The sequence below is a fragment of the Saccopteryx bilineata genome, chromosome 8, assembly GCF_036850765.1.
Source record: "Saccopteryx bilineata isolate mSacBil1 chromosome 8, mSacBil1_pri_phased_curated, whole genome shotgun sequence".
Taxonomy (NCBI): Eukaryota; Metazoa; Chordata; class Mammalia; order Chiroptera; family Emballonuridae; genus Saccopteryx; species Saccopteryx bilineata.
Window position 1 is genome coordinate 7,226,565 of NC_089497.1, and position 23,603 is coordinate 7,250,167.

General features: G+C 37.8%; 1 protein-coding gene and 1 pseudogene across 3 annotated transcripts in view; one reads left to right on the plus strand and one right to left on the minus strand.

Annotated features, from left to right (window-relative positions):
* Nucleotides 1–21,521, plus strand: part of TSC22D2 (TSC22 domain family member 2) — a 52,276-nt gene extending 30,755 nt beyond the window's left edge. For 2 of the 3 annotated variants that reach the window (XM_066240667.1, XM_066240668.1), the window contains 2 exons: nt 17,184–17,235; nt 18,609–21,521. In XM_066240667.1, the coding sequence (XP_066096764.1) occupies nt 17,184–17,235; nt 18,609–18,854 (298 nt within the window). In that variant the 3' untranslated portion in view covers nt 18,855–21,521. The remainder of the gene's footprint in view (nt 1–17,183; nt 17,236–18,608) is intronic. The other variant, XR_010726814.1, reaches the window with a different exon arrangement.
* Nucleotides 14,625–14,709, minus strand: LOC136312330 (U4 spliceosomal RNA; annotated as a pseudogene).
* Nucleotides 21,522–23,603: the final 2,082 nt, after the last annotated feature.

Consider the following 23,603-nt stretch of genomic DNA (forward strand, 5'->3'; position numbering starts at 1 on the left):
AACTCTTATTTCTCAAACCTAAGTTTTTCTCCTCACTTAAGTTACCTGTAATATACAGCTACTACTACACTGTCTTTCTCCTTAGTGAGTAACAACCAGACATAAGGAACATCACAAAAAAAGGTTTATTATTTTTGTATTTATATTTAAAGTGTCTTGTCAGGGAGAAAAAGACTTAAGAGATCTCCCTGCTTCTACTGAATTCTAGTGACACTCTTCTAAATAGTTTCTTTGTTTTTTTGTTTTGTTTTTTTTAAGTGAGAGGAGGGAAGATAGAGAAACAGTCTCCCGCATGTACCCTGACTAGGATCCACCGATGCTCTGCCCACCTGGGGCCATGCTCACAAGTGAGCTGTGTTTAGTGCCTGAGGTGGAGGTTTCACAGAGCCATCCTCAGCACCCAGGACTGATGCACTCAAACCAATCAAGACATGGCTGTGGAGGGGAAGAAAGAGAGAGAAGTGGGAGATGGAGAAGGAGATGGGCACTTCTGCTGTGTGCCTTGACTGGAATCAAACCCAGGACATGCACATGCTGGGCTGATGCTCTACTGCTTAGCCAACCAGCCAGGGCCTAATTAGTTTCTAGTAGTTGAAAGAGCTAATTAATTTTTTAGTTCTTCTTACTGGCATAATAAGCCTAACATACTGAACTTACAAATATAATTAGATAACATATTAAATGTAATAAGTTTTATTCCATCTTTACTTCAATTAAATGTTTAACATCAGTTATATACCAAGTATTGTAATAAATAAACCCTTGAGGTGGACATAGTTTCTGCCTTTATGGTTTAATTCAAGAAAAATATTCAAATTATCTGCGGAAGAATCACAGAGAGCCGGGGCCTTTTGGCAAGAAAGGAAGAGAGCAAAGAGAATGTAAGTGAAGTGTTTTATTTCAAATAAGAGTCTGATTCTAGAATCTAAATTGAATGCACAGATTTTCAGGTTATGATGGACATCTAGAATTCATCATAAAATTTTACACAAATTAATGTTTACAAACTTGTAAAATTCTATCACTTACTATATATTTATAGAGTTACTGGCTAGAATTCAAGGACATGGCTCTGTATTGAAATGAGGAAAGGTTGTTAGCTGTTAAAAGCTTTTACAGTGTACCTATTTGAGTACAGTTCTGTTTGATTGAATAAAAAGAAAACCTTAAAACCCTTTAGATTTTATAGTATTGCTACTTTATACTTGATTGTCCTATACCAGAATCCCTTTTTAAATTAGGTCATTACAAAGCAGTGATTCTCAAGTAAATACATGGTTTTGAAGCAAAGCAACACTTTTTCCCACTCTTTTGATGTGTGTTGAGTAATATTTATTGTTGAAATTTCACATAACACTAAAGGAAGGCGTGGGATAATTTTAGTTAAACACTGTTGGAATTCTTTTTTAATTAATTCAATTATATCTCATTGGCCTTTGGAACTTCCCACAGGAAGTTAAGATTGTTTTTATCCTATACAATGAAACATTAAGATTCTATAGAGAATCAGTAAGAACTTTAATAAAATTCAGTCCACAGGAATGCTGTGCTAATAAGTAATACTTTAAGTTTATATCTCAAGTAAAAAAATTTAATAGCATATATTTTGTGATTGCATTAAATCTTTTTAATTTATTAAATTTAATGCAGTGACATTGATAAAGCAGGGTACATATGTTGAGAGAAAACATCTCTAGATTATTTTGACATTTGATTGCGCTGTATTGTTGTCTTCTGTCATCTTCTATCTGGTTTTCTTTGTGCCCCTCCCCTCCCCCAACCCCTCACTCCTTCTTCACCCCATACCCCCTCCCCCCACCCCCCTCCACTGTTGCCATCACATTCTTGTTCATGTCTCTGAGTCTCATTTTTATGTCCCTTCTATGTATGGATTCATATCGTTCTTAGTTTATTTTTCTGATTTACTTATTTCACTCCGTATAATGTTATCAAGGTCCATCCATGTTATTGTAAATGATCCGATGTCATCATTCCTTATGGCTGAGTAGTATTCCATAGTATATATGTACCAAAGCTTTTTAATCCACTCGTCCTCTGGCGGACACTTGGGCTGTTTCCAGATCTTCGCTATTGTGAACAATGCTGCCATAAACATGGGGGTGCATTTCTCCTTTTGGAGCCATTCTATGGTGTCCTTGGGGTATATTCCTAAAAGTGGGATGGCTGGGTCAAAAGGCAGTTCGATTTTTAGTTTTTTGAGGAATCTCCATACTGTTTTCCACAGTGGCTGCACCAGTCGGCATTCCCACCAGCAGTGCAGGAGGGTTCCCTTTTCTCCACATCCTCGCCAGCACTTACTCTGTGTTGTTTTGTTGATGAGCGCCATTCTGGCTGGTGTGAGGTGATAGCTCATTGTGGTTTTAATTTGCATTTCTCTAATGATTAGTGATGTTGAGCATTTTTTCATATGCCTATTGGCCATCTGTATGTCCTCTTTGGAGAAGTGTCTATTCATCTCTTTTGCCCATTTTTGTATTGGATTGTTTGTCTTCCTGGTGTTGAGATTTACAAGTTCTTTATAAATTTTGGTTATTAACCCCTTATCAGACGTATTGTCAAATTGTTCTCCCATTGTGTAGTTTGTCTTTTTATTCTGTTCTTGTCTTTAGCTGTGCAAAAGCTTTTTAGTTTGATATAGTTCCATTTGTTTATCCTGTCTTTTATTTCACTTCCCTGTGGAGATAAAGCAGCAAAAATATTGCTCCAAGAGATGTCCGAGAGCTTACTGCCTATGTTTTCTTCTAAGATGCTTATGGTTTCACGGCCTACATTTAAGTCTTTTATCCATTTTGAGTTTATTTTTGTGAGTGGTGTAAGCTGGTGATCTAGTTTCATTTTTTTGCAGGTAGCTGTCCAATTTTCCCAACACCATTTGTTAAAGAGGCTGTCTTTACTCCATTGTATTTCCTTACCTCCTTTGTCAAATATCAGTTGTCCATAGAACTGTGGGTTTATTTCTGGGTTCTCTGTTCTGTTCCATTGATCTACATGCCTGTTCTTATGCCAGTACCAGGCTGTTTTGAGGACAATGGCCTTGTAGTATAACTTGATGTCAGGAAGTGTGATACCTCCCACTTTATTCTTCTTTTTTAAGATTGCTGAGGCTATTTGTGTTCTTTTTTGGTTCCATATAAATTTTTGGAATATGTGGTCTATATCTTTGAAGTATGTCATTGGTATTTTAATTGGTACTGCATTGAATTTATAGATTGCTTTGGGTAATATAGACATTTTAATGATGTTTATTCTTCCTAACCATGAGCACAGTATATGCTTCCACTTGTTTGTATCTTCCTTGATTTCTTTTATCAGTGCTTTGTAATTTTCCAAGTACAAGTCTTTAGTCTCCTTGGTTAAGTTTACTCCTAGGTACTTTATTTTTTTGGTTGTAATTGTGAAGGGGATTGTTTCCTTAATTTCTCTTTCTGACTGTTCATTGTTGGTATATAAAAATGCCTCTGATTTCTGAGTATTGATTTTATATCCTGCCACTTTGCTGAATTCATTTATCAGGTCCAGTAGTTTTTTTACTGAGACTTTAGGGTTTTCTATATACAATATCATATCATCTGCAAATAATGATAGTTTTACTTCTTCTTTTCCAACTTGAATGCCTTTTATTTCTTCTTCTTGTCTGATTGCTGTGGCTAGGACTTCCAGGACTATGTTAAATAAGAGTGAAGGGGGCACCCCTGCCTTGTTCCTGATCTTAAGGGGATTGCTTTTAATTTTTGCCCATTGAGTATGATGTTGGCTGTGGGTTTCTCATAGATGGCTTTTATCATGTTGAGGTATGTTCCCTGTATTCCCACTTTGCTGAGAGTTTTGATCATGAATGGGTGCTGGATGATTGCATTAAATCTTTAACGTGACTAATTGAATACAAAGAAATCAAGTAAAATTAAGGCATAACCAGGACTATTTTATTTTTGAGGTGAGACATACTTACAAAGGCTGTTTTTTTAATACTAATTATAATTGATTTTTATTTATACTTCACTGCTTTATTTATAATTTAAGATATACTGAGATAGTAGACCTTATATAGTGTTAAAGTCTAAATTGATCCAAACAAAAGAAGAAACTAATTTTTTTAAGTGTTTACTATTATCAAAGGTCTCATATAATCCTCACAACAATCCTTTGACCCCATTTTAGAGATGAGGGGACTTGTATCAGTATGTTAACTTGCTAGGATCACCCCACTAGTAAGTAGTGGAGTTGGGGTTTAAAACCAGTTTATGTAATGCTAAAGCGTGTGCTCTTAGCCACTTCCTTATTCCTTGAGAATTCAGCCTTTTGCGTGGACAGGTGCTAAGAGGTAAACTCTCTTAACCCCAGAATGAAGTAGAGAGCAAGAGAGGTAAGAAGTGGTAGTAAACTGACAACCCACGAAACTAACTCTTCAGAGTGTATATTCCCAGTACTTTCTTTATATTTATTGAAGATGAGCAGTGTGATGCTTGGCTCAAACCCAAGCCACTCTAAATTTTTGAAACGTCCGAAATGCAAAACATTTGGTTTATTAAAGGTAAAATAGATCAGATTTTTTTCCCCTAATATAAAATTATCTTCGTTTTATTAGGGGTGATGATCATGCTTAGTACTGACCCATTTTTAAATGTGAATGAAGCAACCATTTCTTTAAAAATCTAATGGTACTCTTACTTTTATTCTTCTGGGTTAATCCCTGTTTTGAAACAGTTCCTCTGTAACCTCTATTTTTTTATTTATCACTATCCCTGGACTTTGGGGAAAAATTAGGAAGGGTTATAACGTAGCAAAGAAAGATTAACAATTAAGGAACAAAAACTGGGTTTTGATCAGATGATCCTAATGGCTAGCCTAATATAATTTCACTTTGTCAAATATATTGCCCATAGAATTATTCTTTTTCTATAATACTATTTTAAGTAACATCTCTGCACTTTCAAATAATGGACATAAATGAAAAGATTCTCTATGAAATGAGCAAAATTATCTGTGCTCTTCACTAATATTTAGCAGTTGGTATTCCAGGGGATAGTCTTCTTTTCTCTCATTTGGTTAAGCCTTGTTGTGGAAATGGCAGGGAGAGGATTTGTTCAGGAACAGCTGTTTAGTCGGAAAGAGTAGTAGAAAGCTTGAGGGAAAAACGGCAAATACAAAGGCAGTCATACGTTTCCCGTGTTGGTGTTCAGTGCTGGACCCCGTCTGCCTTCTCCCTGTGTAAGCAAGCTCCTCTCTCTCGGTTTGAGCCGCTGCCACCTTCTGACAGCTCTCCAGTCTACATGTCTGGGCCAGAGGTGACTCTTGAGTTCTAGGTACCTGTTTCCAGCAACCTCCTTTTCAAATTTCCAGCATCTACATTTCAGGTGTCTCAGAATTCAGTCTCAAGTGGAACTTGTATTTCTCATTTTCTCATCTTTATTCCCAGGTTCCTCTGATACTCATCACCCCCAACAAAATCTAGCTTTCTTCCTGTAGCACATGAATCATCTCCCCTTGGCATTTTTTTTATTATAGGTGAGTCCCTGTCCTTCATCCTACCATCCCCCTGATCTCTCACAGATCCTCTGTGCTTCAGTTGTGAATACTGGATCACTTGACCTTGTCTAATGTCCACGGCCAAGCATCTTGTAGTGTCCTGCTGCACCTCCTTACCTTGCTTGCTTAGGGAACTTCTTTTCCGTACCTGTCTTAAATGTACTGTCTATCCCTCTTACCACTCCCTAGACCAAAAAAAATTTAAAAAAAAATTTTTAATCACATTTCATGATTGGTTACACTAAGTTCTATAAAAGATTTTGAAACTAATGATGAAGGGAAAAGACCCAAGGAGAGTAATTTGCCTCAGGATGCAGCAAAGCTGAGGCAAGGCCAGGCTGCACATTATTTACTAATTCCACATCTAATGATCTTCCCACTGGTGGACACTGTCCAGCTTCATATTATTCCAGCCAGTATTCATCAAGTGTTGGACATTGTGCAGAGGGGACAGATTGAGATTTACCCTTTTTTACAAAAGTGTCATCAAGAAAGATAAATGTTACTGAGACTTGGCTATATAGGAAATAACGTTAGTTCAGGGTTTATGACTCATTGCCTCCAGAGGAATTTGGATTACCTAGATATATATGAATTACATATTAGGCAGCAAGAACATATGGCAAGTTTGGTTTCAGACTGAAAAGGAGGAATGAAATTAAAGAATACTTCCTCAATTTTAAAATGATAGCATTAGCCATAGCCAAGGACTGCTGGGAAAAAATCATTTCCCTGTTACACATAGGAAATAGCTTTGGGGATGATCCAGTACAACTGCCTTGTGTTACAGCTAGGGCAACTATACATTTAGTGCTCACATTCCCAGTGCATGATCTGTGAGTCTGCTCCTGCAGCACACGAAGTCTTCAGTAGGTGGCTGCCGGCCTCCAGTGGGTTTTGTGCTGTACGAAACAGGTGCAGCTGTTCCTACAGCGCCTGTGTGGCAAGTGCCGGGAGCGGTGTGGGGCATGGCCTACTCGGCTGCTTCTCTTGTTTTACTTTTCTAACGTAGTTTGACGATTTATTTATTTATTTATTTATTATATACTACTGCTGGAAGGGTTCAAGAAGCCTTTGTGGAAAATATTTTAGCTGAACGGTGGGATAGCCACAGAAGTATTCAAATAGTAAGAGAATGAGCAAAGAGAGGGCAGGTGAACCATGGAGCGTCTCAGGGAGTTTAGGGTGCCCAGTTTCAAAGTGGAGCTGGCATCTGGAATGGGAGAAAGAAGGCAGTGGTTAGCCTTAGAAATCATTAGTAAGAGAGTTTCTGATTCTCTCTCCCCACCCCACCCCCAGCCCATTTTTATGTCAGAACAGTCAGTGCTTGTTGTTCTGTGAAATGAAACAGATCTTACTAGGGTTTTTATTTTTCTTTCCCCTGATCCTCCAGTTTTGTTCATTTTTGTGCACTTACACCATGAGAATTTCCTCAGGCAGTGTAAGTGCTGTTTCCTCGTAGTCAAGGGGAAGGAAGGCTGTGTTAGCCTTTTGAAGGAGAATTGATCTTGATAACAAAATGGCTGTTACATGCAGTCCTTTCCCAGGAAGGCTTTTTCTAAGTCTTCCCTCTTTTCCTGACACAGCTGAAGTAATCTGAACTCCTGTTGAGGTCTATAATGTCTTAATTTATGTTAACAATCCTTATCAAACCTGACATGTGGTGGCACAGTGGACAGTGTGTCAGCCTGGAATGCTGAGGTCGCTGGTTCGAAACTCCAGGCTTGTCTGGTCAAGGCACATATGGGAGTTGATGCTTCCTGCTCTTCCCCCCTTCTAAAAATAAATAAATTTAAAAATCTAAAAAAATAATTTTTATTGAATTTTTCTCTCCTTTCCTAATAAAAGTTGTACTTTCTTAGAAAGATAGTTTTTACAATCAGTATTGAAAAATCATAGATCATTTACTAGATTATGGCATACTTTAATTGGTAAATTCTGATGTTTTTAGAAGCTGGTTGCCAATCAGCTTCTATCCCAAAAGTCTAAGGAATGGTTTTAGAATATCCAGAATGAATATATGGAACTACCTACACTTTATTCCTTTTCGTATAACTATGTTGTTTAGAGTCTGTTCAGTGTTTGAACAAGAAATAAAAACAAAATTTGAAATCCTGTCTAATCTCTTTCCCCTTTTTACTCTTATGTACCAGGGTACAGCTCCATCTTGATCATTGTCAGTCATGTGCTATTTTTCTAGTCTCCCGAAAGTATTTTTAAGTAGCCAGTGTCAGATTTTTAATTTGGTCTTAAACCCCTTAGCATGTATCCTTCATTCCCTGGTAATGAAATTGTGCTGTCATCACATGTGTATTGCTGCTGTGTAAACAGTGCAATGAAATCTCTTTCAAGAGTGCCTACTCTAAATGTAAGCACTCCACCACTGAAGAAACGTCGCCTCCTCCTACCCCTTTCTCACACCTTTCTTATTTCACTCTGACTCAGAGGAAGGAAATACATTTTTCATCCTGTCAAATCTTGCTTAATGTTATCCTGATAAGAAATAACTAGCTCGTGCATAGACTCATTTATCTTAGGTAGATATGATTTCGTGTTCTTATAGCATTTAAGTATTTTAACTTAAAATAATAAAATATTAAACTTTCTCAGTTTATTTGGAATACTTGGGTTGTAGTGGTAAAACTTCTGTGCATATTTCAGTTTTGTATCAGTCTAGTGTTTTAGACTAAAGTTGTATATCTCCCATCTTGAATTTTATCTATTAATTTTTTTTATTAAGTGGGAGGTGGGGAGGCAGAGAGACAGAGTCCCACATGCACCTCAACTAGAATCCACCCAGCAAGCCGCCTGTGGATCGATGCTCTGCCCATCTGGAGCGCTGTACTGTTCATCTGGAGCATTGCTCTGTTGCTCGGCAGCTGAGCTATTTTAGCATCTGAGGCCATGGAACCATCCTTAGCATCCAGCTTGAACCATTTGAGCCATGGCTGCAGGAGGGGAAGAGAGAGAGAGAGAAGGAGATGAGGAGGGGGGAGAAGCAGATGAGCACTTCTCCTGTGTGCCCTGACCGGGAATCAAACCCAGGACTCCCACACACTGGGCTGATGCTCTACCGTTGAGCCAGCTGGCCAAGGGCTTGAATGTTTTAATAGAAAACATTAAGCTGGTTTTTGAATTGTTTACTTAAAGTGGCTTTACAAGAAAAAACTATATCAGAATTTTACTACCAAATACTAAAATAATTTCCTCCAAATATCATAACTTGGAAATGTGAAGAGATCTAGAAAAAGAAGGTAAAGTTAATATTAATCTTATCTGGACCTTCTTTGAAATGCAGTTTTAATGTAATATTTTTACTATGTATGTTTACATAGCCTATTGTATATTTAATACAAACTTATGCTATTTACTTACCAGAATCACTTTGAATAGAAATAACTATACCGGGAGTTATGGACATTACTTACACCATAGTTTTAAATGACTATAATTCACCCCTAAACCAAGGAAATAAATTTTACAAATCACAAATAGAACTTAACATTGATTGTTGTTTCTTATGTGGAACAGAGTACCTTATCTTCTAGAATGAAATAGTTTCTAAAGAAAATGGAGTCCTTTCTCCCTATTCTGTTTCCTGTTGGCCATTCGTTCATGTCTTGAGTTCACACTGGATAGGGTAATAACTTCATGAGTCATTTTCATTTTGGAATGGGTTTTCTCCAAAACTCAGTGACAGTAGTCTTACTTCTTTCTGCCCATCTCCCATCTTTTTGCCTTCCCAGATAACCACTTTCTTAGTTTGTATTTGTGTACCTTCTAGTTTCTCTATGCACATGCAAGCAAATACAGCGTATGATATCATCTTTCCCTTCCCACAAATGCTAATATACACACATTCGTATCTTTACTTAAAGGTCTCCAGGACACAAAATTTCCAATTCAGTACACAGAAATGCATCTTCGTGGGATTTTTATAGATGGGTAGGGTAGTATTCAAGTTGGATGGATGGCTCTACCATGATTTATTTAACTAGTTCCCTGTTGGCAGGAGCCTTGCTGTAATAAACAGTGCTGCTCTGTAAATACATTATTTCTTTTGTATGTATAAATATCTATAAGATCAATTCCCAGATGCAAGATTACTGGCTCACAGAGTGGATCTAGCGTGTGTGTGTGTGTGTGTGTGTGTAAAATTGTGTTAGATAAAACGAAACTGCCCTCTAGACCTGTTATACCACTTGCAGCAGCACTGCATGAGAAGGCCTATTTTCCCACAGCCTCACTAACCGTATATTAAATTTTAATATACTGTTTTGCCAGTCTGTTTAGGCAAATGGTTATTACATTATTGTTTTAATTTGTATTTCCATTATGAATGAGAGGTTAAGTGTTTTACATGTCATTTCTTGTGAACTGTCCATGTGAATTCTATCCATTTTTCTCTTGGGCTTCTAGCCTTACACATAGATTAATAGAAGTACTTTCTATTTTACGGAAATCATTGAAGTTATTTTTTATTTTTCTACATTTGGGACATATAATTAGAAAGGCCAGAGTAACATCTGAAGCCAGGAAGCTGGCATTAGTACAATCCTGCAGGTACCTTTTTCTTTATATTTGTTTTTAAACATTCTTTTCTGGCCAAGATTTTGACCTAAAATGAATTAGATGAATGTAAAATATTCTGAGGGCATTGATGAGCAAGTTTTTGTAGATGCTGAAAACAAGTATCGACCTTGATATAAATATTTAGCTGGGTTTTTAACAACTCTTTGGTAAAAGTTTTTTTCCACACTATTGTAAGAATGGTTGCTTGAGAAAATTATAGTGTTTAGTTATGTGAGCATCCATTAACTGCTTTGTTTAACATGAATAATAGCTTTCATCATTCATAAAAATCACTTACTTTGTGTAACCGGTATTAAAAATTCCCATGGGTCATTTCTGAGTTTTTTTAAATGATGAAATGTAACATTGTTTTTGTGTTGGTAGAACTTATTGATAATTAGAATACATAAAAGTTTTAAGTCATATCTTAATTTACTATTAGCTCTGATAGTTTTATTCTTAATCATAGAAGTTTGCATTTGGCCAGAGATTGTGTGCATGAATTTTCTCTATTTAGCCTTTTTTGTAAGGAGAATTACTATTTCCTCTTAATTTAAGTGTAAAACTATAAATATTTTTTTTAATTCCTCTTACAAAGAGTGGATTTTTTTCCTACTTTCACAAGCTTGCTAAACTAGGATCATTCAATTTTTTTATTTTTTAAATCAGCTTAACGGTTTCTTTTCAGAAAACAAAACATGTATTTCTTAGGCAAGAAGCAAAATGTTACACAGGTTAGAATTATTGCTTTTTAGTGATAGTGATGTTATTTCTAGAGTTTACTGTGTGGGGTGGGGAGGCATGGTGATGAAAGTTATAGATGATGTGTAATGGATACAGTAGGTGATTCCTGAGGACTGGCCTCTTAAGAATGATTGTAGTTTCTATTTGTTTATGAAGAATCATATTTACCTGGTTTGGGTAAGGAGGCTTAAACATAAGTATATCAGATTTGCCAGCTCAATCAAAGAAGTTCTTAATACAAAAGATTTGATTTTGTAATTTGGGAAATTCTAGTAGTGGATTTTGTGATAGTGACTCAACACAGAGAATTAGAAGGGTCTGAGTAAAGCATGGTCTTTTTTTTTTTTTTTTTTGCAATATTTTGTGTATAGATACATATATTTTAAAGATGTCTTCAGCTTTCTAACACACCAAAAGAACATTTGTTCTTAGTGAATAGGTAAACTCTCCTGGCTGTCTAAAGATCACTGAGTAAGTGCCTTTTCCAAGAAGTTACCTCCCTTGTTCTCAGAGCTGAACCTCTTCTAGGAATGTGCGAGATAAGATAAATGGCAATTATGAACAGTTTTAATCTTTGTATCCATGCTTAGTTTCACAACTCACACCACTCTTCAGACACAACTCTATTTCTCTTAGGTCATTATTAGTACTTGCTTTCTCTCACATTCTTACTCTTATGGTAGAAAAAGCATGTGTTTTGACTCTAATTAGGTCTACGTTTGAATCCTGTCCCTAGCATCATGTCTTTGAGTAAGCTACTTGACCTCAGTTTTCTCAACTGTGAAATGGGAGTGTTGCTCATGTTTGTAGTAAGGACTCAAAGTAATGTCTGCCTGCCACAAAGTAGGCAGTCGTGTAAGTGTGCTTTTTCTCAACCTTGTTGATTTGTACTGAGGGAAGAACAGAAGAAAAAGTAGTCAAATGTAAGAGAAGAAATTTGTACTATTTTTATTTTAAACAAATAGCCATAAAGGCTCTGTCCACATTAGGAAAAACTGCCCTGGCAGGATAGCTCGGTTGGTTAGACGAGCATCGTCCCGAAGCACAAAGGTTGTTGGTTCAATCCCCAGTCAGGGCACATACAGGAACAGATCAGTGTTCCTCTCTCTCTCTCTTTCTCTCTTTCTGTTTCTCTCTCTCTCTCTCTCCCCTCCTCTCTGCCTTCCTCTCTTACTAAAATCAATAAATAAATGTTTAAAAAAGAAAAAGTTGATTCCTCATAGTTGTTGTTTAACATGAGATCAGGTTAGCATGACTCTGGTTTTAATTTTTAGAAGGAAACACGGGATGGTTTGTACCAAGTTTCCGAGCTGAGAGTATGAGTGGAGCAGTTAAGTCTGTTAAGAACAATGACGCTGTGGGGAACTTGGGAAGCTGTAGGCTTCTGTCTGGCCCCTTGTCTTTTGAGCGGGTTTGGTATGAGCGAGGAGGCCTGGGATGGAGAGCTTATGGGCAGGAGCCTGTTTGCTGAATTAAACCGGGGTAGTCAACCTTTTTATACCTACCGCCCACTTTTGTATCTCTGTTAGTAGTAAAATTTTCTAACCGCCCACCAGTTCCACAGTAATGGTGATTTATAAAGTAGGGAAGTCACTTTACTTTATAAAATTTATAAAGCAGAGTTACAGCAAGTTAAAGCATATAATAATAATTATTTACCCAGTACTTTATATCGGATTTTCACTACATTTGGCAGAATAAATCTTTATTAAACAACTTACAATAGTTAAATCTATCTTTTTATTTATACTTTGGTTGCGCCACTACCGCCCACCATGAAAGCTGGAACGCCCCCTAGTGGGCAGTAGGGACCAGGTTGACGACCACTGGATTAAACTATGAGCAGCATGGAAAGCCATGCCCTCTCTCTGTGGCCTGGATTCTTGAGTGTTACTTCTCCTCTGAATGGGGTTGCAGTTTACTTCTTAAAACTAAATTTTTGCTCATTCAGTTCTTTGGGGGCTGCAATTCCAGTAAGTAAAAATCAATTGTACAAAAAATATAGTCATTCTTGTTTTTTCCCCCACAGTTCTATATTTATGTCCATTTTCTCCATCCCACAATTTTTAATTCATTTAGTAAATGCTTATCGGGGTATGATTTTATTCTAAAAGGGTGACCCAGAGTAAACCGGAAGTTTTTTTATTTCAATTATCCCTTACCTTTATATAGTACATAGTGCTTAAAATTTTCAAGAATTCTGGTTCTGTCTCTGATCAGGACACGTACAGGAACACACCTCTCTCTCTCTCTCTCTCTCTCTGCCTCTCTTTAAAAACAAAAAACAAATAAAAATTTTACAAGAATTGTTTGTTTAAGACAGAGACAGTAAGGGATGGGGGGGGAGCATCAACTCATAGCTGCTGCACTTTAGTTCATTGATTGCTTCTCATACGTGCCTTGACCAGGGTGCTCCAGCCGAGCCAGTGACCTTGGGCTCATACTGCTGATCCTGCACTCAAGCTGGCACCTCATGGTTTTGAACCAGCGTTCTGGGGTGACTCTGTATCCACTGCGCCACTACCAGTCAGGCTACAAGAATAGTTATAAAGTCTTAGGAAGCCTTCCATTAAAGAACTTAAGATCAGAAACTGGTTAAGCATCACGTTATAGTGTGGTGAATGCAGTAATAACAAAGAAAAGGTACAGTATATATACTACTGTCAGGTCAGGTCAAGGAAGCAAACGGAAGAAAATTACTCTGCTTCTATTGATCTTTCTCATTTTAAAGGAGAACATGAAGCTGAAACCACTATGTTGACATTTAACACAATAAAAAGCTTGTTGCCCTCATTGAAACAATATTCTCAAACCACATTTTGTGATCTTCAAATAGAATACCCACTTAAATGCTTGTTTAAGACAACCTACCATATTGATGCCTTTATTTTAAATCAGGCTATTTAAAGCAGTGACCCTCAAACTAGTTTTTATCAGAATCACCTGGAGGAGTTGTTAGAGTAGAAGTCCTGGGTCCCGCCTCAAGGGTATCTAATTCAAGGGTACCAAATATCTACAGTCCAACAAGTTCTGAAGTAATGCTGATACTGCTGGTCCAGGGACTGCACTTTCAAAACTACTGATTAGTCGACTCAGAAATTTGTAATGGTGTCCTAGTATAAAGCAGCTGTTGTTTGAGATCCCGTCGCTGTCATAGTGACTCTTGCAGCATGCGTGTGTCATTGCAGCATGCGTTTGAGCTCCCAGGTGCCAAGCACTGTCCACTCCTCATGCAGGTAAGGGAGGCCAGGTGCCTCCCTCAAGGAGCACGGAGTTAACAGTAATAGTATTGTTGAAACTCATTTAATCATCACAGGGATTTATGAATTAGGGCATATAATCCTTTTTTAGATGGTGGGGGGAATGAGGTCTAGAAAGAGTAAATGATTTCCCAGAATTCACAGTGAGTATATGGAGAAGCCAGAATTTGCTAGACTATGTTCTGGTTATGCCCTAGAAGGAGTCTGTGAAGATTAATGGACCACAGGAGGGGTGGAATAATTAGTACAGCCTTAGGAGATCAGGGCAGCACAGAAAAGATGGCGAGGGAGCTCCTAAGGAACAAGATAAAGATAGCCAGATGAATTGGGGCTGTCAGCATTTCCATAGAGGGAGCCGTTTCTGCAGAGGCGTGGAAACCTGAGAGAAGGTGTATTCCACAGATGGAAAGTTAGGTATGTAAGACCATAATGCGATATGCTGGATGGATGGGGAGAGGAGAGGAGATGACAGAGCTCAGGGTTCACGGCCATGAGGGTTCTGTAGACTGGGCTAAGGTTTTCAATTAGCAATAATCATGCATCGGATGAAACCTTGTTGGCTTCGATACTGCTACTGCGCAAATCTAAAAATAGATTCATTTTTATTACTCTTTCTCTTTGCAACTTTCATCTCTGAGCCAGTGGTTCTCAAAGTACATGTGATATGGTCTGTAGGGCAGCAGAAGCAGCATCACCTGGAAACTTGTTAGAAATGTAACTTTCTGGCCGCATGCCAGACCTCCTGAAGCAGTTACGTAGGTGGAGCCCAGAAACCTCTGTTAACAAGACCTCCGTGTGACTCTGGCATTAGGATTGTGAACCACTGCAGTTGGTCATAGAATTCTCAAATAACACCTCCAAAATACAAAGGTCACTACAGTGATAATACTTGTATCTGTGACTGATTTAATTCTACTAAACTGCAACACGTAACAAAATTGAAGTAGTAATACCTTTTAAGGGACACGTTTTCAACATTTCTTTATGTTCTGAAAACCGCCTCTATTAAAGGAGGGCTGAGTCAGGACTCGAATTTATTAAATCATCAAAGAATAGCATGCTAATTATTGTGTCTTAGCTAAGGGAATGGTTTAGAAATTTACTAACTTTATATTATCAAAAGAAGTAGTGGGCCCTTTTTTAAGGATTTGGGGTTTTAGTTTGCTTGTTAATATTATAAAACTGGCATTACAGTGAGCATTTAAGGTGTCTGTTTAAAACAGATGTGTTGAAAGAATTGAACGTGTAATCTAAGATTCTCAGGCAAACTATATATAATATAAATATATATTATATATATCTATTATAATATATATATATTTTAAGAGAGACAGGAAAGGAGAGAGATGAGAAACATTAACTCATAGTTGTGACTTTTAGTTGTTCATTGCTTCTCATACGTGCCTTGGTGGGGATGGGGTGTCCAGCCGAGCCAGTGACCCCTTGTCCAAGCCAGCGACCATGGGATCATATTGATCATCCCACATTCAAGCTGGCAACCTCAGGGCCTTGAACGTGAGACCTTAGCGTCCCAGGCTGATGCTCTATCTACTGCACCACCACTGGTCAGGCAAGCAAAGTTTAATTGTGCCTATCACTATCATTTTTACCAAATTGTGGCCAATATGAGTATTTATTAGTGATATATGTATATTATTAATATATATAATACATATCCTTTCCAATTATTTAGGTATATAGAAGCCCCTCTTCATCTTAGAAGTAATAGCAGCAAAAAGTGAAGTAGTATGCTTTGATTAATGTAGTTACTGCTCAGATAAACAAGCTTAATGTTTTCCATATTGATTCAGAGTTTTGAGGATTTAGAAGTGGCGAATCCAGTGAGGCGTTGATATCAATCCCTTCGTTTTACAGATGAGAAACTGAAGTTCTGTAGTTAATTGATTTGCTAATGGTCACATGAGTAGTAGGTAGAACTAGAATTATAACCTGATCTACTTGAATTATAATATAAAAGGAATTTCTACATCAGACAGATATTTCTGAACCCCAGTTTGAAATAATATTGAGGGCCTACACCATCTAAAGTCTTAAGATATTTATTGGAATCCAGGTTTTTTTAGATGGGATATACTTTATGAAGAGTATTCAGTAAAGTTTTATATAAAATTGGTTAAAGACCTTTTTTTTGTATTGATGAAGTGGATTAAAGTATCAGATTTGTCTATATATGAAAACCTAATAACTGTTCTTTAGAATTTTTAAAAACACCAAGAAAAGGATATAGATCCTCACTCTTTTACTATTTAAGTTAATACATGGGACAGTGTAGACTGCCAAAGATGACAGTTATCCAGCCTTCTGTGTTACGATCATACACATGCTACGCTGATATTTGAAGTTTAAGTGTACCTACCAGCTAGACTGCTTCCAGTTATTTCCAGGAAAAACTGGTCCAAACTACATACCTTAGTAGGTGATTTTTCCAGCTAGTAACCTACAATCAAAGCTTGTAGGTCTGCCGGAGTGTGAGTTCCTTGTTAACCAACCCTTCGAGTACTGTTTACCCTAAAGCCCTCTGAACTATTTTTATAAGCCAGATCTAAACATTTTCAAACCAGGTATTTAAAATACCAAATCTACAGAAGAAAATTCATCATCTGAAGTTTAATGCAATAAGTAACTACTGGGATTTCCACCTGAAAGGCAATTTAGGGTAGATAATTGGTAAATGAATTTTAAGAAGTATGGACAGAGGATACTGCTCATTCAAAATTTGTCTTTTTAAGTTCACTGAATTGAGAACTCCTGAGTAAAATTGAGAGTGACTTTTAAAGTAGCATATTTAGTCATAGCCATATTAGAAAAGTTGAAACCAGAAAGGATTTTTAGTAGTAACTTATTTATTGATGTCCTCATTTTTAAAATAACTCTGAGTACTGAAATGGTGAGAATAGATCTATTTAATAAGCTTCAAATGACTTTTTTGTTTGTTGGTTTGTTTTGTTGTAAAACACAGATGTTCTTAATTATTTTAAGAGTTGGAAGGCAGATTACATTTCTTAGAATAATTTAATGAACTATTCTAATTTTTTCCAGTGCATCTGGGGGAGGTGGTGTGGCCATTGACAACAAAATAGAACAAGCAATGGTGAGTAAGAGTTTATTGTCCTGTCATTTCAGATTGTTGGTTATGTGAAGCACTTGGTTTTGGTCAATTCTAAAGAAACATAAATAAATAAAATAAATAACACCTAATTTCTTTAAACTGTGATAACTAAAGTATATTTTTTGATAATGAGACTTAGTTGAAGATATTAGAACATTGAGATTTTTTAATCTAAAAATAACAATGGAGTAAATGTTTTCCCCATTTGAACATCTACATTTCATGCATTATTACTATATTGGTAAGGGCTTTATTGGGGGGGAGTACATGATCAAAATGCATTATGTTCTCCCAAATATTTCAGCATTAAAAAATAGAGACAAAATAGTGTTAAAATGAACATTTCAGCTGGACATTTTTGTCCTCCATTGTTGGTTTACAGGTGTGTTTTACTCTGCTCTAATATTTAATAGACTTGTTTCTGTGGATTCTGGTTCTGATTTCTTCACTGTCAACGTTTTTTGTTCCCTTAAAGATATTCTGTTCATATTATATAAAATACTTTGATTCAAGTTTATTTAAACTGTAGTAAAGCTGTAAGTAAGGACCATTAGTCTTACTATGTGTTGTTTTTTTTTGGGGGGGGGGGGTTATTTTGTTTTTTTATTTTTTTTACAGAGACAGAGAGAGAGTCATAGAGAGGAACAGACAGGAACGGAGAGAGATGGAAGCATCAATCATCAGTTTTTCATTGCAACACCTTAGTTCATTGATTGCTTTCTCATATGTGCCTTGACCGCGGGCCTTCAGCAGACCGAGTAACCCCTTGCTGGAGCCAGCGACCTTGGGTCTAAGCTGGTGAGCTTTGCTCAAGCCAGATGAGCCCACGCTCAAGCTGGGGACCTTGGGGTCTCGAACCTGGGTCCTCCGCATCCCAGTCCAACGCTCTATCCACTGTGCCACCGCCTGGTCAGGCTAAACTATATGTTTCTAAAAAACGTTTTGAAGTTAGAAATTGCAGCTCACCTAATCTCTTAAAGCAGTACTATATAAGTAGTTTATAGAACTGTTTTAACATCAGACAGTTTAATATTCTTTTTTCTCTTAGTCCAGCATCTAAGCATGTCAAACTTTTTTTTTTTAATTCTAAACTTATAATTGACAATTTAAAGAGCTAGTATTTTGGAGAAACTCTCCAAATTCAGAAAATAAACCTGGGCTTGCTGCCCTGTTTAGAAATTTTTTTACATCCTATCTCCCTTAGGGCCAGTTAAGATACAATAGAAACTTTAAAAGCAAGAGCAGGAAAACTAATACGAAAAAGCACCTCGTGTTTTAAGGCACCAGGTAGGCCCGAACCAAGCGACACCTTCCCCTTTCTCTCTTCTTGACATTCCCAACTTTGTTTCTCACAGGATCTGGTGAAAAGCCATTTGATGTATGCAGTAAGAGAAGAAGTGGAAGTTCTAAAGGAACAAATAAAAGAATTAGTTGAAAGAAACTCTTTACTTGAACGGGAAAATGCACTGTTAAAGTCTCTCTCGAACAACGAGCAGCTGTCCCAGCTCCCCGCCCCGCAGGCCGGGCCCGGCGGCCCATCCCAGGCGCAGCCGCCCGCGGGCGCGGCTCAGCCCCCGCAGCCGAATGTCTCCTCCGCGTAAGCGTTCTTGCCTCGTTAAGAAACAAACTGAAAGCAGTCTGTCCTTGTGTGCCACTGGTGTTCTTTCCACTTTATACGAAAGCAAGTAGCCATGCTTCGGTTGTGCGTTTGGCCTTTTCAGTATTAGACAATCATTCTACCAGAGCTTCTCCTCTCTCTCAGACGTCCCGCAGCGCTGTCGCTGTCCCGTCCTCTGTCCTCTGTCGTCACTACCCAAGGAGAACGACAGACGGGGTTGCTGAAGCCAGCCAGGGCCGCACTGTACCAGGTGCGCACGCGTGGGGGCGGCGAGCTTCGGTGGCTCGTCCCCGTTTCTCTCCCACGGGTGGACCCTGAGCCTTCCTGTCGTATTATCAATAACAGTTCATCTAAAGAGCCACTTTCTTTTCAATATCAGTAACATTTGCCTACATAAGTTTTCATTTATTTGTGTTTTATTTATTACAGGGCTGCTATTTTCATAATGTACATGAACAATGTCACAGAACTTTTTTAATTTTTTGAATAATTTTAAGTATCAGTAAAGGAATTGAAAGACAGGATTACATTTAATGGATAAAACGTTTAGGCAATAATTGAACAAAAGAATCCTGGCATATTTCTAACACTAATGGCAATTTACCTTTGGTATTTATTTTTAGAGTAAAGACCCAGCTTGAATGTAAATTTTGTATAGTGTAAGTATGAAGAACATAGTGCAACTGTACAGGTAGTCACCAGTTATTGTGATATAATAAATAATTGGGCTATTTTGATGAAGAAAACTTTGTTCATTTGTTTCTACTTTCTAATAGAGAAATTGCCACGATTCCTCTGCTTTTTGACATTTCGTATGACTTTTTTTTGAGGGGGGTGGGAATAAAAAGCTGTGAAATTGTTCAACCTACTTTGTAACCAAAGAAGCAAAGCTGTGTAATGGAGTTGTTTTTTTTTTTGTTTTGTTTTGTTTTGTTTTTTTTATAATGCACATTCTTTATGTATTTTTATTTAGTGTTTTCTTGGTCACAATTTTCTTTGCTGTCTAGCATGATCTGCATGACCTATACTCTTTGAACCACTTTCGTACCTCATGTTTTTATCCAGCACTCTTATTGTAATATGTACTAGTCTGTGAACAATGTCAAATAAAAAGAATGGACAGGTAGTATGGTGGGGCTGAGCTAGTGTACTCTACACTAGTTGTAAAATACAAAAAAAACAAAAAAAAAACGAAGTGAGCCATCTTTTGTTCATTTAAAATGGTGTTTTGAATTTCGTATGCAGAAAACGTTTTGTTACATTGCAGATTTTAATGTATTTAATAAATGCAACATGCAGATAAAGTGCAGTGTATACTGAGTATTTAAATTAAAATGTACATTTCATACAGTTTCAAGAGAAAGCATCATTTTGTGTATACTAACACATTAAGTATATGTCAGAAATTGATGTATAAATATATATATTTTAACACATTTTCTGAAATTAAACTGCAGTTTTGTTGAACTATTTGGCTCGATATGTGTTCAAAATTTAATTTGATTAGATTTGTATTTTCACAGTTCAAAATATTCCTTAAAGGAAAACTTGTTATTTATGACTTATAGTTCTTAAATTTTCACGGTAAAATAATCTAAAGAATGCAAGGATGATGAGCAATATTTGTACTTGAATATTAAGTCGGAAATCCTTGTCTACCAAAACATTTACTTGAATTCTTAGAAAGGTGCCTATAGAAATTAACATGCTCTGTATCAACAGCCAGCTAGCTAATCAGGAGTTCATGAGAACCAAAAGATAAGTCTTCATATTAAAAAGAGGATGAATAAGAGTTATCTATTTAAAATAAAAACTTAATCAGAGTAGCCACAAAACTAAATGCATAAAACCGGGTATATGTGGGATTACCTAGTGCTTTATATTCCAGTTGTGCTGCAGGATATATTGTTCAATATAAACAAATTTAGTGTGAATGGATAACATCAGAAATAACTACAGGACCTAAGTGCACAGTCTTGAAAAAGCAACCCAAAAGAAAGTGTAATTTCTGTGTCGGAATGTGAACCACACAGCTCGCTAGCTGTGCCCTTCAAGTGTGAACAGCATGATAGCTAATACGGGAGGGGGAACGCTACTATTAGGAAAGACAGGAATTGGAAAACAACTTTTGGTTCTGGGGATAGAAAAAGTATTTATAAACAAAGAACAGTCACAAAGGAAATGATCAATGTTCATTTAAGATGGTAATTAAAAACATCACTTTTACACTTAAAAAATAACAATAGAAAATATGGATAGTTCACAGAAGAAATGGCAGTTTCTAAAGATTCAACAGATAGTGACCTAAGTGATGCAAATTAATATTTAGCAAATTCTTCTCTTGAGCAGGACCGAATGTAGAAAGACAGGCTTTCCTGTGTACTTCAAGAGAATAATCTGGCAGTATGTATGTATCAAGAGCCTTAAATATTAGTACACTTTTAAGTTTAATGGCATGAGAATACTAAACTCACGATGCAGTGTTCAAAAATGCAAAGTTCTAATTGTGCCTGTCCTCTGCTCTTTTTCCTCCCTTCCCTTTGAACCCAATTTCCCCCACATACACCCCAAAAATAACTGAAAGGAAGCCTTTACAAACAAACCTACTCTCATAAGGCACGCCCCCCACTCCAAATCGGGGCCAATTTAAGGGTGCAAAAGCTATCATACTTTTCAGCATCAGATATACCTGTATTTGTAAACATCAGGCATTCCAATTGATTGTTTAGGATCTGACATAAATTTCAGTTGTACCTCAGAGATTTAAGGTCTTCTGCTCTACGCAGCTGGAATATTAATTTATTAAGATGCCAGTGAAGCACAGTCCTCATAGGAATGCCATCCATAATTTTCTCAGAGTCATGTGCACAGACCAGGGTGCTGCATAAGTTTTCTGTTAGTTTGCTTTAGCCGCCCGGCAGAACATCCTAGGTAGAAAATTTTGTCTGTGATATGGCCATGTGTCTGTAATACAAACCTCACTTTCCCCAGAGAAAGTTCACACGAGGTAGTTCCAGTGTAACCACAGCTTGCTGCACCCCCCTCCCCTTTGGGCTTTACGTGCAAGAACTTGAACTGGATATTTCCAATGCTTTTCCCAAAATTCTGAGCTGAGGAGAAGTATTACAACAAGAATGCTTTATGGTCAAGCACCCAGTGATGGATAGTCACAACTACCATTCCTCACAAAGGATTGTCCCAGATCACAGATTGTATTTCCCCAAGTTCCAAACCCTAGTCACTCTTAGACCTTTAGAGAGGAAGGGGCGATCCTTAAGATTAGAATAACCAAAATCGCTGTTCTTCATGAAAATGTTTCTTTCCATGAAAGATAGAACTGGGAATCACTCATTTTCTGGAAACAGTTTTTTAGATGCTCTGGAGTCCCATACTCTGCTTTAAAGGGCAACTTTCTAGTTCAACGGCAGGCACTTGGTGACACGGCTCCATTTTCTTAGAGAATCCTGTTGGAAGGCCAAAACCAGCCCTCAACACTCACCATTGAGACAAGGTTAGAGGCAAATCATCAGATAATGAAGGCCATCAAGGATGGCTTTGTCAGGGTAGGTCTCCTCAAGAGATGCCGCCTGAATGACACTCGAAGGTCCCAGAGGAAGAAAACTCAGCATTTCGAAGGACAACCTAAAGCCACTTGGTCAGCCACAGATCAGTGTCACGGCCTGCCGTGCTGGTTGGGCTTCTGTATTCATTCACAAAGTATGGGTGATTCACGGGGTGATTTTAAGCAGTGGGACTGGAGTCAGATTTGCAATTTTAGAAAAATGAATCACTCCAGTGGCAGATGGGAGTTAGCTGGGGGCTGAAACTGGGAGCTGAGGACGCACTGAGGAGGGACAATGATTCTCCCGGCAAGGAAGAATGGATAAGCCAAGTTACACAGGCCACCTCGTGCTGCTCGTGGAAGAAGTCTGTCCTGGGCCTTTCTGTACCGTTTTCTTCCTCCACAAAGAACATTCCATTCCCAGCATCAGGTTCCTGTTCTTTCTGGCTCCAAGGGAAGATCAGAGAGCTGCAAGTCTTAGAAAGTCTGAGTCAGACTTTTTCCTCCGACAGTCATATATCTCTAGGAAATGAAAGTCTTTGTTTCCTGTTAAAGAAGTTTCAAGAATTTAGCCAAAGGGGAGTGGGAGTAGGAGTCGGGCGATGGAGCCTTGGCCGTCACTGTATAAAGTCGGCTGTAAAGGGAAACCCAGTTTAGTCCTTTCATGGTGACTAAGGTTAGGATGGCCCAGAAGCATGAGTCCAAAGCCTGTCCCTCAGAACTGGCCCTACTTCCCCAGAAAGGATACTAGGGGTTCTGGGTATCCTTTTGCGGGTCCTGAGAGCCCATGTCAGAATAGGTCCTGCTTCAACCTTGCATTCTTTGCCACAATCCAATTCAGAGGGCTCCTTTCTTTCCTTCAAGCCCATCTCTCACCTAAGTGAGACTGGACCTTTTTCTCACCTCTTCCTGCCGCAAGCCCAGAAGTCCATGTTTCTGTTTCCTAGCAACACTCATAGTTTATAATTGAGTTGCATATATTTGAACCCTATTTTCTCCTTTCCAATATTCCAGAATACACCCGTTTCATATATTTCTACACCAGATCACAGAATTTCGGAAGCAAGGTCTGTTCTCCGAATGTACGTTTCCTTCATCAGTGGAGAGATTACTGTACTATTTTAACAATTTCTGTAGTGGCCTACAGTCGGGATGACATGCTGTGTTCCC